General features: G+C 37.8%; 5 protein-coding genes across 5 annotated transcripts; 2 read left to right on the top strand and 3 right to left on the bottom strand.

Moving 5' to 3' along the window:
• Positions 1 to 526: 526 nt before the first annotated feature.
• Positions 527 to 1,802, top strand: Cbr-ndx-9 (the record flags this gene model as incomplete). The annotated part of the gene is made up of 6 exons (XM_002633208.1): positions 527 to 591; positions 642 to 828; positions 876 to 1,172; positions 1,216 to 1,329; positions 1,375 to 1,533; positions 1,578 to 1,802. 6 exons carry the CDS (start codon positions 527 to 529, stop codon positions 1,800 to 1,802), a joined length of 1,047 nt encoding a protein of 348 aa, XP_002633254.1.
• Positions 1,803 to 2,018: 216 nt separating this feature from the next.
• Positions 2,019 to 2,341, bottom strand: CBG05978 (the record flags this gene model as incomplete). The annotated part of the gene is made up of 2 exons (XM_002633207.1): positions 2,019 to 2,139; positions 2,193 to 2,341. 2 exons carry the CDS (start codon positions 2,339 to 2,341, stop codon positions 2,019 to 2,021), a joined length of 270 nt encoding a protein of 89 aa, XP_002633253.1.
• A 4,632-nt stretch (positions 2,342 to 6,973) lies between these two features.
• CBG05976 lies at positions 6,974 to 7,576 on the top strand (the record flags this gene model as incomplete). The annotated part of the gene is made up of 4 exons (XM_002633206.2): positions 6,974 to 7,093; positions 7,164 to 7,269; positions 7,339 to 7,385; positions 7,433 to 7,576. The coding sequence occupies 4 exons, from the start codon at positions 6,974 to 6,976 to the stop codon at positions 7,574 to 7,576; spliced, it is 417 nt and encodes a 138-aa protein (XP_002633252.2).
• Positions 7,577 to 10,370: 2,794 nt separating this feature from the next.
• Positions 10,371 to 10,714, bottom strand: CBG05975 (the record flags this gene model as incomplete). Its single annotated transcript, XM_045235472.1, has 2 exons — positions 10,371 to 10,525; positions 10,573 to 10,714. The coding sequence occupies 2 exons, from the start codon at positions 10,712 to 10,714 to the stop codon at positions 10,371 to 10,373; spliced, it is 297 nt and encodes a 98-aa protein (XP_045093106.1).
• A 3,070-nt stretch (positions 10,715 to 13,784) lies between these two features.
• CBG05972 lies at positions 13,785 to 14,481 on the bottom strand (the record flags this gene model as incomplete). The annotated part of the gene is made up of 5 exons (XM_045235473.1): positions 13,785 to 13,892; positions 13,940 to 14,005; positions 14,050 to 14,163; positions 14,220 to 14,355; positions 14,399 to 14,481. The coding sequence occupies 5 exons, from the start codon at positions 14,479 to 14,481 to the stop codon at positions 13,785 to 13,787; spliced, it is 507 nt and encodes a 168-aa protein (XP_045093107.1).

Genomic DNA, 14,481 nt, shown 5'->3' on the forward strand with positions numbered 1-14,481 from the left:
TTCGAATTACCGCCAAATCGAATTTCTGTTTCCCATCAACCTGTCTGTGTATTTTTGTCATGTACGGTCATCAGTTTTCTATTCGAGTTTTTTGTACAAAATTTTGCTAAAATTTTGAATTATCACCCCCATATTCCCACATGATTCCTTGAAGTACGGTTTTGTTCAATTTTATATTTTAAAGTTCAGTTTAGTTGTCTAACTAAATATTTGGTTCTATTATGTTCTAATGAATGCGTTTCATATTTTCCTATGTTTTTTTGTTGAAGTTACTGTAGATTTCAGAAAGATTTATTGGAATCTCCTTCGAAAAGGTTTCTACAAAACAAAGTAAAAGTTTGAAAAAAAAACATTTATGTCAGGGTAGAAAAACTTGGAATGCCGTCAATACGAAGCAACATTGTAGTGTTCAATTTGATAACCAAGAGGCCAGTTTCTTATCATTTATTTCCTCAGTTCATCTCTTCTAATACCTATCCCAAATAGTATATTTTACAGGTCATTCTCCACTTCGCATGTTAAAAAGATGGGCTTTGTAGAAAAAGTACGATTATTGGATTATTGGAAAGTCCAGGATTCTGCATTGCAATCGTAATAACAAGAAGTTTCCAAACCAAGAGAGACGATATTTTGAATTTCAGAGAATTCCCGAGGTCTCGATTGGTTCTCATGGTGGATCGGCGTCTTCTCGTTACCAAAGATGCTCCAGAAGTTAGGATGGTGGAGCACTCGTATGGCGATTTGAAACAACTTCTTGGAGAATACGGATTACAGTTTGATTTAAGCAATTCGTGTCTATTGGATGCACTCGAAGCAGAAACCGACATGGTATAGTAAATCGAAGATTCGTGTTTTCCCTGAATCCTAAATTTCAGATTCCTCTCTTCGGGACTTCCATCGAGGCAGCAGATCCTCCAGAAGACTCTCCAATTTCGAAAAAAGAGGTCTTGCGACAACTAGGTAACAGTTTGGGTGGAAGTTTCACTGATATCAGAATGGCGATGTTGACAATGAAAGAAGAGAGACAACGGAATCTTCTAGCCAAATTCCAATCCCTTACCAAGTGGGCAGCCACGTATCGAAGATGCCCGAAGTGTGCAGCTGCTCTGAAAATGAGAACAAGCAAGAGCGGAGCTGAATGCGTGACGTGTCAGAGAGTGTACTACCCTACCGTAAGCCATTCGTACATTGAATATCGAAATAGTATATTTTCAGTTCTCACCCGTTTCCATTACCCTTATAACTGACCCAACCAACGAACATGCACTTCTGGTCCGACATCGTGGATCAGCTGGAGGAGTATTCACTGCAGTTGCTGGATTTGCTCATGTAAAAATTGTTATCTATAAAAAGTGAACATAATTCTATTTTCAGACTGGAGAAAGCATGACTGAATGTGCACGACGTGAAATCGCAGAAGAAGTTGGTATTGAAGTAGATTCGATTCGTTCTCTAGATATGTCACAGCCATGGCCAATGCCTGATTCATCACTGATGATTGCTCACGTAGCGGTTGCCAATATGGACCAAAAGGTTTGTTTTTTAAAGCAGTAGTTCCTAATATATAAATTATTTAGATTTCCGTATGCCCTGATGAGCTAGAAACTGCTCAATGGTTCTCTCGTCATCAAGTCCGTCAAGCTCTGGAAACAACACTTTCGGACCCATTCCTGAAGAATCTCCCACGTACATTGGATGATCGTCAAACTCTTCATTATATTCCACCTGCTGGTGCTATTGCTCATCAAATGATTCGACAATGGGTGGACGGGAAAATAAACTGCCATAATTCAAGGATGTAGACAAATTGTTTTATTATTTTTCATATCAGTTTTCATGTCAATTTCGTACAATGTCGGGATTAAATGGAAAATTTAGAAGCAGGTGAAGGTTGTGTACATTTTTTTTCGAATGTTGGTTAGAAAATTATCGGGGTTAGGGAAGAAACTTCATGATTTGGTAGTAGAGAGGGAGAGGATTCTGAAGAAGGGAAAGTAAGAATTTGAAATAGATCAGAACTAACAACAGTCACAGCAGTCGGCGATACAGCATCCGGCGCAACAAGCTAGGAGAGCCACGAGACAGCAGTTGTCACTTCCTCCACTTCTTCCTCCTCCATGTCGACGCTCTTCCACGACACTGAAAATCATTGAAATCATATTTTAATATTCTGGAATCTAAATAAAACTTACACAACTTGTGGTTGTTGTGGATAATAGGCGCCTGGTTGTCCTTGTGGATAATATCCTCCCTGTTGTGGCATGTATCCAGCAGATCCTGGTGGTGGATATCCTGGTTGTTGAGTATATGGTGGTGGTTGGTTATATGGCTGGTACGACATGTTTAGACACTTACTGAAGTTTAGAAAATTATAGAAAACGAATTATTAGGTGACGGTTTGAAAAGTATTCGACACATGTGATAAACAAGCTTGTTGATTGTGGAAAATGGAAGAAAAAACAAAACTGAAGACTGATAAAATGATAAAAACTAATGGGCACCTCGGTAAACAAGAAGTAGAATATTGCTTAAAATTCAGTTAACTAGCTGACAAATAATATGTGTTCATGATATACTTCCGGATGCACTCTGTGGAGAATACAACGACTACAGTACTCCTAATCGTATAATATTAAAAAAAAAGTTGGTGATATTATGTAAAACATTTTAGGATTATTGATAATTACTAATGGAACCCAGATACGGTGAACACTCTAATAGAAGGCCACCCTATATTTGCACTTTGATCTCAGTTATCTCAATTTCTGTAAAAGATATGAAAAATATGTCAAAATCAACAATATTTTACTTGTTGACACATCTTTTATATCTCTTATAAAAATTGAGATAACTGAGCTCAGAGTGCACGCAGAGGGTGGGCTCTTATTAGAGCAAATACGGTAATTGAGAAAAAGAATGTGTAGGGATTGTATGAGAGAAAATACGTTACTTCCATCCAAAAATTTAGCTCAGCCGTTAAATTACAGTACCTTATAGTTAGGTCAACGTTTGATTTGAAAATCGGGTATAACAACTACAGTGCGTGTATTAAGGATAGGACCCCCCTTGATTTTGACTTTTCAGAAAAAAGTAAGAGAGATATCAAAATTCTGTGAATGTCATTCGATTCAAAATAAAAAACAACCCCCAGAAGCCAAATTTTCTAAACTCTAGCACTTTCCGTACCGGTCCACCGTCCAAAAGTCATTTTTTAGGCCGTGTAATAAGGATAGGACCACCTAGCATTTTTGAAGCGATACCCATTTTTTCGACTATTTTTCTTTTTGTATCACATTTATTTGTGCTGGTTTTATTGTTTTTCATAGTTTTATTTCTCAATCCACCTTATTTATCAAAAGTTCGGTCATTTTTTTGGATAAAGAAGAACGAAAAAATTTTTGTGAGATGGACAACATGAGTCTGAAGCTTTGGCACGGTTCCAGCTACAGTTCTTAGGTTCGTGGTAAAAGTAAGATGCTCAAGATTGATGTGCAGGTACCGTACATCTGAAAATAGAATGTTGATCCTAAAAGTCAAGACCCGAATCAGTCAGTCAATCTCATTATTACCATGGGCCGCGCTCCTCTTCTCACCCACGTTCAGCAAGCTCAAGTGGATGTTGCTCTTCAACTGGGATGTTCGCTTCATGCCATTGCTCGTCTTGTCAAGAAAAGCCGCTCTGCCATTCGCCGGTACATCAACAATCCACTGGAATACGGTAAGAAGGTCCAAGAAGGAAAAGGAAGGCCAAGAAAGCTGACTGTCCGCGAGGAACGAAACGTTGCCAGGATTGCGTCTAACTCTCCGAAGAGTCTCAACGAAATCAAAGGAGAGTTGAAGCTCGGAGTCTGCAAGAAGACTGTCCACAACATCATCAAACGCAGCGGAGTCATCGTCTCCCAAAAGATGAAGAAGGCTGTAAAGATGACGGCAGACCACAAGGCCAGAAGACTCGAGTTCGTGAAACAAAACATGACTCGGAAATGGGAGAACGTAAGCTCATTCTTTTACATGCATTTTCAAATAAATGAGTTTCAGGTTCTCTTCTCGGACGAGAAAAAGTAGAACTTAGACGGCCCGGACGGCAATAGAAGTTACTGGAGAGACCTTCGAAAGGACCCTCTACTCTTCTCTCGAAGGAATCAAAAAAAAAAAAAAAAAAAAAAACCTCGAATTTGGCTTCTGGGGTTGTTTTTTATTTTGAATCGAATGGCATTCACAGAATTTTGATACCTCTCTTACTTTTTTCTGAAAAGTCAAAATCAAGGGGGGTCCTATCTTTATTACACGCACTGTATGTTATGCAAATCCTAACGTCCGAGATTAAAAACTAGGTTCAAATGTGACGTATCGTCTGAAAAAGAATCGAACTATGAAGTTGTGGGTATGGAAGTTGAGTGTTTCGGTGAGGAGGTAGTAAACGAGAGATCGAATTGGGAGAAAGAGATTGAGAGAATTGAAGAGAAAACAGGCAGCCGACACAATGAAAAGTTGCGCTTATTTACTTTGGTCATATGAATTCAGAGAGAAGAGGAAGGGATGAAATGACACGGAATCGCGAGGTGAGTCATTCGTGGAGAACGGTAGAAAAAATGACGAATTATGAGAAAGACACAAAAATAATTTTGGTTTTTCTTCTCTATCAGTGCAAAACGGAATGAAGAAGGATAAAAAAGAGCACTTGAGAATTGGTATCGTACAAGATCTTCTTACTGTAAAATCTTTTAAAAAACGGATTCCAATCTATCAATTTTCAAAAATGAGTGAATTGAGTTGGTTGAACAGGCTAGAGTAATAAGACCTCATTTTAAAACCATCTTTATAAATAGAAGGCCAAAACATCAACTTTGAGCTTAATTATCTCTTCCTGTCAAAGCTATCAAAAAATTGTCAACTGATAAAATGTTGGTGAAATTATGATTAATAATTTATCAGTTGACAAGTTTTTGATATCTTTCACAAGAATCGAGATAACTGTTAGTGAGCTCAAAACTGACAGTTTGGGCAAGCTTCTATTTGAGGAAATACGGTTTCTGGATGATCTACCGTAACACTTGAGAAGAATCTCAACTACAAGAACCATCACAATAGAATTCATCTTCTGATATGAATAAGTCAAGAGCCGGGAACCATATATTTCAAAACCTAACAACAAATTTCGTAATCCACATTTGGCTCTGTTGCCGAGCAACGGGAAAATAATTTGTCGTTGTTGTTAATCAAGTGGAAAATATGAAAAATATGTAGGCCAGAAAAACAAGGAATGTACCCGGTAACCGACAAAACTGAACATATTTCGATGTAACGAACGAGGAAAAATAGAGAAACAGATGGAAACGCCTTTTTTCCATCTCTGTGTCGTCTTGTTTTTTAAACTGTGTTTTTTCTGTATCAAAGAGAAAAAAGAAAACAGGTTGAGAAGAAGAAGAAGGATGAGTCAGAGAGTGAAAACCATAGCAATGACTTCGCCACGTCATCATAGATTGGGAAATTTTTCAAGGAAAGCATTCTGATACAAACGGGAACTAGAGCTAATTTCCGGAAAACGGACGAAGAACAAAAATCCGAATTTTCTATTTTTTTTGAAGAATTCGAGTTTTCTAATTGATATGATATCTGAAACATAAATATCGAACATCTTAGCTCTCTCCCTTGAATCAAAAGAAAACTAGGTTTTTTTGAAAATAAAAATGAAGAGTGGGGCAGGCAGGTGACGAAGGAAAGCGCACAACTATGAGATGGAAAAATATGGGCTGTATAGAAGGAAATTGGGTATTTCGCAATATTCTATTCTCAGGTATTGGATTTCATTATTCCTACTTATGAGTCACGGGTTAAAGACTCGGAGAGAGTTCAATGAAAAAAAATTGGGAGAGTGGGTAGAGCTGAGAATCAGCTGATCTTATTTGAAAATTTATGAATACAAAATAGGGTGTTCTGGAAGAATATGTAGAGTTTTGGAGAAGGCTGAGAAACGAACCTTCTTAAGAATAACTTCAAGGTTAGATGAAACAAAGAAAGTTACCGTAAAACCTGTGAAAGAAGGGCACTCTCATGTTTGAGTTATTTTATCTTGGCTCCTAAGGTATCAGAAATGTGTTAACTAATAGTGTTTATGATATTATGATAAACAATTTGTCAGTTGACCATTTATTCAGATCTTTGACAGGAAGCGAGATTAATTGGCTCAAAATTGAAAGTTGGGCGGCCCTTCTATTACAACTTTACGGTATGTAGATTTATGGTTCAAAATATAGAAAGGGCGAATATAAGAATTATATTATTTTAGGTGTTCGGACCCAAGGAAAGCTGTGAAAAAATCAATAAATTTCTAGGACTTTTGAATTCCACAAAATCAAGCTTTGTCTGAAAGGAAAAACACAGATCTATCTATGAAACCATGTTTCTTCACTCTAACAAATTTTTAAAAAGGTTCCCATAGACTCTGAGCCATAGCGAAAGAAAATGTTCGAGAAATCAAACAGATGAAGAATTATTTGTAAGGAATCTTTGAAACCTCTTGAGAAGTGTCAAATCTACAAAGTTTCTTCCCGCTCGTCGAAGTCTCGAAAATGGGGGGGGGATTGTGGTAAACAGCGGTAAAACGGCCAATGAGAAAAAGAGTCAACTGCGGTAGACTTTGATGCTCAGTGTGCAAATAAAAATTTCAGAGAAGAGTACAAATAGTGGACGCAGACATTTGGGATCATGGAAACAGGTCTGAATTTTTTTGTCTCAAAAATAGATATGAGTTATAAATAATATTTCTCAAATAGTAATCATCGATTATAAAGTGAAAGTTTAGATTAGTGGCTTGAATTCTTCCAACACCTCACAACATACACAATGTTGGATCGCCACGTGTTCAGACTAATTTCCATCCTGAAATCCGAAAAATGGGCTGATATCAATTTAATCTTAAAATTTGGTTGTGGCTGAAGAAGATCGAGCTTCATTACCATAAGAAGGAACTATGAGAGCCTTGGTCTTCCTATCAACCCTTCTCGGGCTCTCCTATTCTGTGATTTCGAATAGAAACTCCCGGAGACTTTGTTTTTATGGATGGACTCAATTCGAACAGGATTGCTATAAAGTGAGTTTGAACTTTATTGGGAGTAGATGTTTTATGTTAAATATCAATTAATGTAAATTGAATATTCCAGGCCTACAAAATGAGAGCTCAATTCATGGAGGCTGAAAATAAATGCAATGAAGTAGGGGCTCATCTGACATCAATACATTCTGTAGAAGAAAATGATTTTTTGAGAGGTAAGGTAGATAAAATGGCTTGAACATCGAAAATCAACAATCAACCTATTAGTAACTTTTATTTTTTAGAATTTACTAGAACTGGGAACGTTCAAGAGAACAAGTGGGATAACAATGTTTGTTTTGTTCTCTGAAAAGAGGGATTTCTAATTTTTTTATATAGGTGTGGATTGGATTTTTCTTTGAGAAGCAATCTGGAACTTGGAAATGGCTCGACGGTTCTCCTACCGACTATACGAATTGGGCAACTGGAGAACCAAATTTCATGGAATATGATAGCGAAGGCCAGGCATCGGTAGAATTATGACATTTCAATTGGTTCCAGATCTAACGAGTTTCAGATGATGCCAGATTCTTCGTTCAACGAAAAAAATAATTGGTATAACCCGGATGGTGGAGAGTGGAACAACCTTCATGATATGCCTCTCCGTGGATTTATTTGCAAGCAAAAGAAGTCCAGCATACATATTTTAATTTAATAATAAATGTATTAATGATTTATTATTTAAGTTATTGTTTGTTTTTTCCCAATAATTTTAGGATTACCGAAATTTTGAACTTTTTGGGTTCCGAAAGTTCCGCATTTTATAAAATTTCAAACATTCAAATTTCAGGATTTCTGAAATTCCGAATTTCTTGAAAAGAAGAGACACGAGTTAAACTTTTACGAATTCCTAATGTTTCGAATTTGCTAAATTTGCTAATTTTGAATGTTCGAACTTCAGTATCTCCGCATTTCCGGAGCACACCAAATCTTCCAAGTTTACCGAATGTCTGATTTTCATGCTGACAAAATTGTTTAAATTGAAATCCAGAATACTTGAATTTAGAAATACAAAAACCAGATTAGGCCAAAATTAGCAGTATGCAAGGTCGTGGTCCACAACATGTTGCCAATAGGGTTGTTGCTGGCCGCCAAGCTATGGGCCTTTCAATTTCACGTGATTTACATTAAAAGCCAGCGAAATATTTAAGCAGTCAATATTTGCCTGTTTAAAGTTTAAACCGGCGTCAAACGCCGCTTTCTTTTTGAGAATAGAATTTACCTTTTGATTCACTAATAGCCCCTCAATGTAGCTTCAATCTTAAATATCCCAGTTCTTATGAAAGATAGCAGAAAACGGTCAACTAATAAAATGCTCCAAATGTCAAAAAAACATTTTGGCAGTTGACAGTTTTGTCATATGTTTCACAAAGAAATCAGATAACTGAGGTTAAAGGGAAAGAATGGGAATTATAAAATGTTGGAACGAATTTGGTATTTGAGAAGTTACCACTAGTCTTCCATTAATATGTGATTGTGATTATGTCTGGATCGAGGTTTAGTTCAAAAGTATTTTTTTAGGCTTTTAGAATTTAAAGTTGTAAACATCGATTTTCGGGACTTCAGAATTCAGGTTTCAAAAAACTCCGAAATTTAGTGATCTTGACATTTTAAATTTCAAAAATTTAGGAATCAAAACATTTTTGATCGGTCGAAAATGTAAAGCATGACAGTACAGAAACTCCAACAATAGTTTTTGAAAAACGAGGAATATACTGAAATTTCAGGAAACTCAAAAATTCTTGAATACTGAAAATTCGAAGTTCGGAAATTTTCAGGAAAGTGTAGTTTCATGAAATCGATAAATTTTCAAAATCACACAAACCATAGACTTTTTAAAATTCAGACTTTCTGAAATTTCGGAAAACATTTTTCAAAAGCTGCAGACACCAGATTTTCAGAATTTCAAACAGAATTCCAGAAGTAATAAAATATTTCGAAGGACTAAAAATATCAATTTCATTCCATTCGACTGTTTCGGGTCGATCATCTGTTTTTTTTCTTTTTGAATCTTTTCTCTATGAAGTATTTTCTATTGAAAAGTACATCTTTTAAAAACCCGGCGTTTAATGCCTGTGAAAAATCTTGCTGGCGATTCACGCTGCTTTAAAAACTGGCACTGGCGGTCAGTGCAAAAATTAAAAGCGGCGTGTGGCGCCAGAAAACGTCGTTTTTTCCAAAAACAACTAGCTTTTTTGCCTAAAAAACAAAGCTGGCGCCAACTGACCGGGCCTTCCGGGCCAGAACGGGCAGGGCCTTGACAAATTTTTTGAAGGCCAGGCCCGGCCCGGCCCGCTGTAAGTATTTTTTGGGCAAGCCTACATTTAGATAACTTGTGGATACCATACCTCCAAAATCTAGCTAGCGGCGAATCAGAATATCCATTTTCCAGTTTTTTTTTCCCATAAATGGTGCAAAATTCGTCACCATCCGTCACCATTCGTCAGATGGCGTCGTACATCTTCGAATAACCAATAATCTGATAGAGCCAAGTTGGGACTATAAGTAGGTGAGGGAGAACCGTCCCGTTGAAGCGGCTCAAGTCTGACTTGACTTCTGTAAAAAAAAAAGCAAAACCTCATGTTGCACGGAAAGTCACGCCGTACCTGCGCCGCTTTGGCTGGGCCCCTTTCTCCTTTACCCCCGTGAAAGTCCTGATTTTGTTCTATCAGATTATTGGTTATTTAGAGATAGAAAACGCCATCTGGAGCGTTCGGACTTTGACAAAATCGATGAGAAAAAAAATGTACCAAAGTAATAGTTTGATTCACAGCCGGCTGGCGTTTGGAGGGATGGTATCCACAAGTTACCAAAATGTTGACAACATGTTGTGGACCACGACGGTACATACTGTCAATCTTGGTTTAATCTTATTTTTGTTTTATTTACTAATTAAAAAATGGACAGTTACTTTCCTTCCAACCTAATAGAATTATCAAATTTGCACAGACTTCAGTCTTTAATCACATTGGAAATATAATGTCAAAGACCTAAAAACGCCGAAAAAAACCAGAAAAAATGAAATAAGTTGAAGTTTCTGAAAATCCGGATAAGAATACGTAGTAACAAATAGAGTGGATGGTCCAAAAACTCTCCGGAGGAACGACAGACATGATGGTTTTTGAAAAACCGTTTATAAAAAGTTTGATTTTGTGAACTATTTATTTCCGGTCAAACTGATGATTCTGTTGGTTTTGAAATTAAAAGAAGTTCATCGAGAGCTGGTTTCAAGAAAATAGCCAAGGAATCTGCAATCAAGCATTCTGCCTTTGACCATTCATCCAATTGAGACATTTTGTAGAATCGAAACTGCTGAATATTTCAATTGAAAAGTTTTATAATAAATTTTCAGTAAAACCTCTTTCTTAGCTTCTGGATTCATAAATCTGTGTAACCGGATAAAATATTCCCACTGTTTTTCTGCTTCTTCCGCTGAAACAATACATTTTAGACCAAGAAAAAACACTAAAATAACTTACGAGAAATGTCAAAAGTGTGTCCAAAATGTGCCCAAATTTCGTTAAGATGTGTCCGTGGGATCTCGAATTCCCGATTTTTCCAGATGGCAGGAGTCAAACGAATCTGTTCAATAAACTCTTCCATCCTTTGTGGATCCAACATTTTATCTCTCGAAAATTCTGGAAAATCTGAAAATATTGATTCGTTTATAACAAAAATACAAAGAAAACGGAAAAATAGTTATCAAAAGTGTGGGAAAGTGTAGTGTCTCTCTTATGGAATTCTTCAAGAGTTTTTCGTCTATTCGTTTTGGATGAAGGAGTGGAAAAAGGAGTGTCCTAACCCTTCTTCCAAACACATGCATGCGCAAAAAAAGTAAAAAGTTTCAGGCCCTAAAAAAGCAAACACTAGAAAAAGCTTGAACTTGTCTCGGCAGCTGGAGACCCATGTTTGTTTGTATTATATTTGTTCTCACATCATATCGCGTTTCGTTTTTGCGCACAAGTTGTCTTCTAAATTGTATAATGCTTGAATAGAATAGGGTACCAGCAACTGATACGGATTTAGGTGGAATTTAGTATATGTTCTCGGAAGAAATGTTCAGTTCTCGGAGGAATTGAAAGTATGAGACCGTAAAACCTGTAATGCAAGAAACACCTAACTCTTAACTTCAGCAAATTTTTCTTGACCAAAAGTGGTCAATTGTTTATTATTGTATCAAGTGCTTTGTCCGCTGACGGTGGGTTTGAAGAAGTTCATAGAACCCTAAATTCGTCGAATCGGGAACTACTGTTCGTTATGAAGGTTTTCGAAATTATCTCATTTTGCTCTGTCAACAAGCTGTCAAAAAAATATAACCTGGACCAAGCAGCTCTCAAAAAACGTCCTGTGCTTGTCGACGAGAACCATTGAAAGCTGATGCCTTTTTGTGAACTTGGTTGTTTATTCTTAAAAGTGGGGAAATATTGGCTACCATATTTTCACTGATATTAGGTTGGCGGGAAAGTCTTTGTCACTCTGTTTGTTTAATCACTGTTCTCGTATATGGAGGCTGTGTATGATATCGACTCTAGTGAATAACAAGGTGATAAGAACCTTCCATATAAACAAGTCCCCATTTCCTTCCCTGCTCCTCATCTGTAATTGAAACGATATGTTTGTTCCCACTGCTATTCACATCAGACATGTTTTGATTTACCTCTTCCTAGCTCACACCACGATGAAGGATTCGGAAACTTTCTTGAAGAATGTGTACAACACACATGCCCCTCACTACAATACTATTCGCAATTGGTTCCATCGTTTCGAAAAAGATGACTTCTCGCTCGATGAAAAGGGTCGCTCTGGGAGACCCCGTGAGTTGGATTTGGACAAGCTGAAGCACGCATTGCAATCGGATCCATTTCAATCTAGCCGTGAACTAGCTGTCACATTCGGAGTTCACCATAGCACAGTCCTTGAAGGTTTGAAGTCTCTTGGAATGAGAAAACTTTTTGGTCGATTCATACCTCATCACCTGACTCAAGCCAACCTTGACCGCCGAGTCGACGATTCGATTACTCTTCTCACTCTCCACGCGGGCGATCGATGGCTGGACCGGCTAATAACCGGAGATGAGAAGTGGGTCTTCTACGATAATCACCACAGGAAATCCCAGTGGGTTGGAGAAGGAGAGAGCCCACAGGATGTCCCCAAACCCGACCTTCATCCGAAAAAAGTTATGCTCTCTGTGTGGTGGGGAGTGGACGGCCCCATCTACTGGGAACTTCTGCCCGAGGGCAAAACAATAACTGGAGACCTCTACACTACTCAACTACGAAACCTCAAGAAAGCAGTCGACCGTTCGGCCCTGAAAGACAAGAAAGTGTACTATCAACATGATAACGCTCGCCCACATGTTTCGAAACAAGTGAAGCAGGAGCTGAGGGGATATGGATGGAATGTTCTCCCTCACCCCCCGTATTCTCCTGATCTTGCTCCTTCCGACTATTGGTTATTTGGCGATATGACACGTGCCTTCGAAGGAAGAAGCTTCAATTCCCGTGGAGCGGTCGAAGCGGCACTCAAACAATACTTTGCCTCACGCCCGGCTGGATTCTACCGCAATGGAATCCATAAATTGAGGGAACGTTGGAGACATGTTGTTGATAATGATGGACAATATAATTAATTATTCGGTTATTTTTTCTTTGAGAAATAAACTATTGAAAAAGTGACAAAGACTTTCCCGCCAACCCTAATAAGGAAAGAAGATTCTATTTTTCTATTAATACTTCATTTTTAAAAGAAAACTCGAATTCTCTATAAATGGTAAAAAAACCAATTAAAAAATTCTTTAACCTCGTTGGAACGACAAATTGTGCCGGTTTATGAACTTCTGGAGCCATCCTGAGCTTGCCTGCAAAGTTCTATCTTTTTTCATTTGAAAGGAGTATAAATCTTACTTTGAATGAAGGCTGTTTTGAAAGAAAGCCTGCCTGAATTTTGATCGTTTTTCTCGAAATCGTCACCTTATTCTTTTGCTGATGATCCACCCATTTCTTCAATTTTTCATCAAAACCGAGGTCGTTCAAATGTCGTCCTGCTCCACTGAAACGTAGTTTTTCCGAGTTTCCCGATTCAATTTCTTCTTGAATTTTTTCCACGTCATGTATCCATCTTCTCACACATTTTCGATCAACACCGAACTTTTTTGCAGCACTGGAAACAGTACTTCTTCTTGAAAACTCGACGACTTTGGACTTGAATGCATTTGAATAGCTTAATCTTTGTTTTTTTGCAGGCTTCTCGTCATCGTACACATCAAAAACATACAATTTTTCATCGTCACTCATTTTCGGTTCTTAACTGGACAGGAATAAAGACGACAAGAGTAAACGAAAATTAAATACCAGAAAAGGTGAAAAGAAAGAGAAGTTGGCAATAACCAGGAAGACGAACTGGTTGGCTTCTATTAGAGAGTGGGGTTGTGTGGTTATAATACATTCTGGAATAGGGCTTCCGTTTGTCTGAAATTTTGACTAATAATCCGGCGATTTTGGTCGGTGGTCTTCTAATTTAGACCAACCGAAATGGAAACCATATTCTGAGCTGATGTTATAGCCCGAAGAATTAAATTCCAACTTTTGAGTACACACAAAATAAGGCTTTATTAATCCAAATAATAACTTTTTTATGATATCGGTATCAATGGTTGATATATGTTTCCTGGCATGATCGCTGATAAAACCGATTAGATCTTCTCCAAATTTATGGAGCTGCTGAGACCCGGATTGAGATCGACTTCCATCGGGGAGATTGTTTTACGGGAACCGCCGTCGATATTGTTGAATACATTCGTCTGAAAACTATTTTATTGCGAAGAATAGAATATTGAGGATGGCAAACCTTAGAATCGTTTCTTTGCAAAGAGTCATTGGACATAGCTATCTCAGATATTGTATCTAGCCGCTTCTAAAACATCTCATTATGAGAAATTTTATTTTCTATTATCTTACGTTTTTGGCAGCATCGTCGTCTCTGAATCGCTGTGCTAATCCAGCGGCTACACCAGTTCTTGAATTGTTGGTAGACCCAGATAGATTTGATCCTCTATTTATTCTATCTTCGTACTGAAAAATCACGGTTAGCTACACTGAATTGAGGTACCCTGAATTTCGTGACGAGCCTGTCCAATAGTTTCTTGACTTCGGGCTGATCCCTCTCTGTGAGATCTGACATCTGAACTGGACTTGGCCAAATCATTCACACTCAAACGGGTTCCTGGTTTTAGACTGGCCTGTACTGCTCCATTCTTGGCTTGTCTGTAAGAGAATATTAGAACAATGAAATGCCAAGAACACCTACCCTTGCTCGAAATTCTGTAATTGAACTGCCCTGTCATGTTTTTCTTCGGATGCTCGAATATGATCCTTACGACATCGGCACAT

Source organism: Caenorhabditis briggsae (assembly GCF_000004555.2).
Source record: "Caenorhabditis briggsae complete genome, chrIV, whole genome shotgun sequence".
NCBI classification, from domain to species: domain Eukaryota; kingdom Metazoa; phylum Nematoda; class Chromadorea; order Rhabditida; family Rhabditidae; genus Caenorhabditis; species Caenorhabditis briggsae.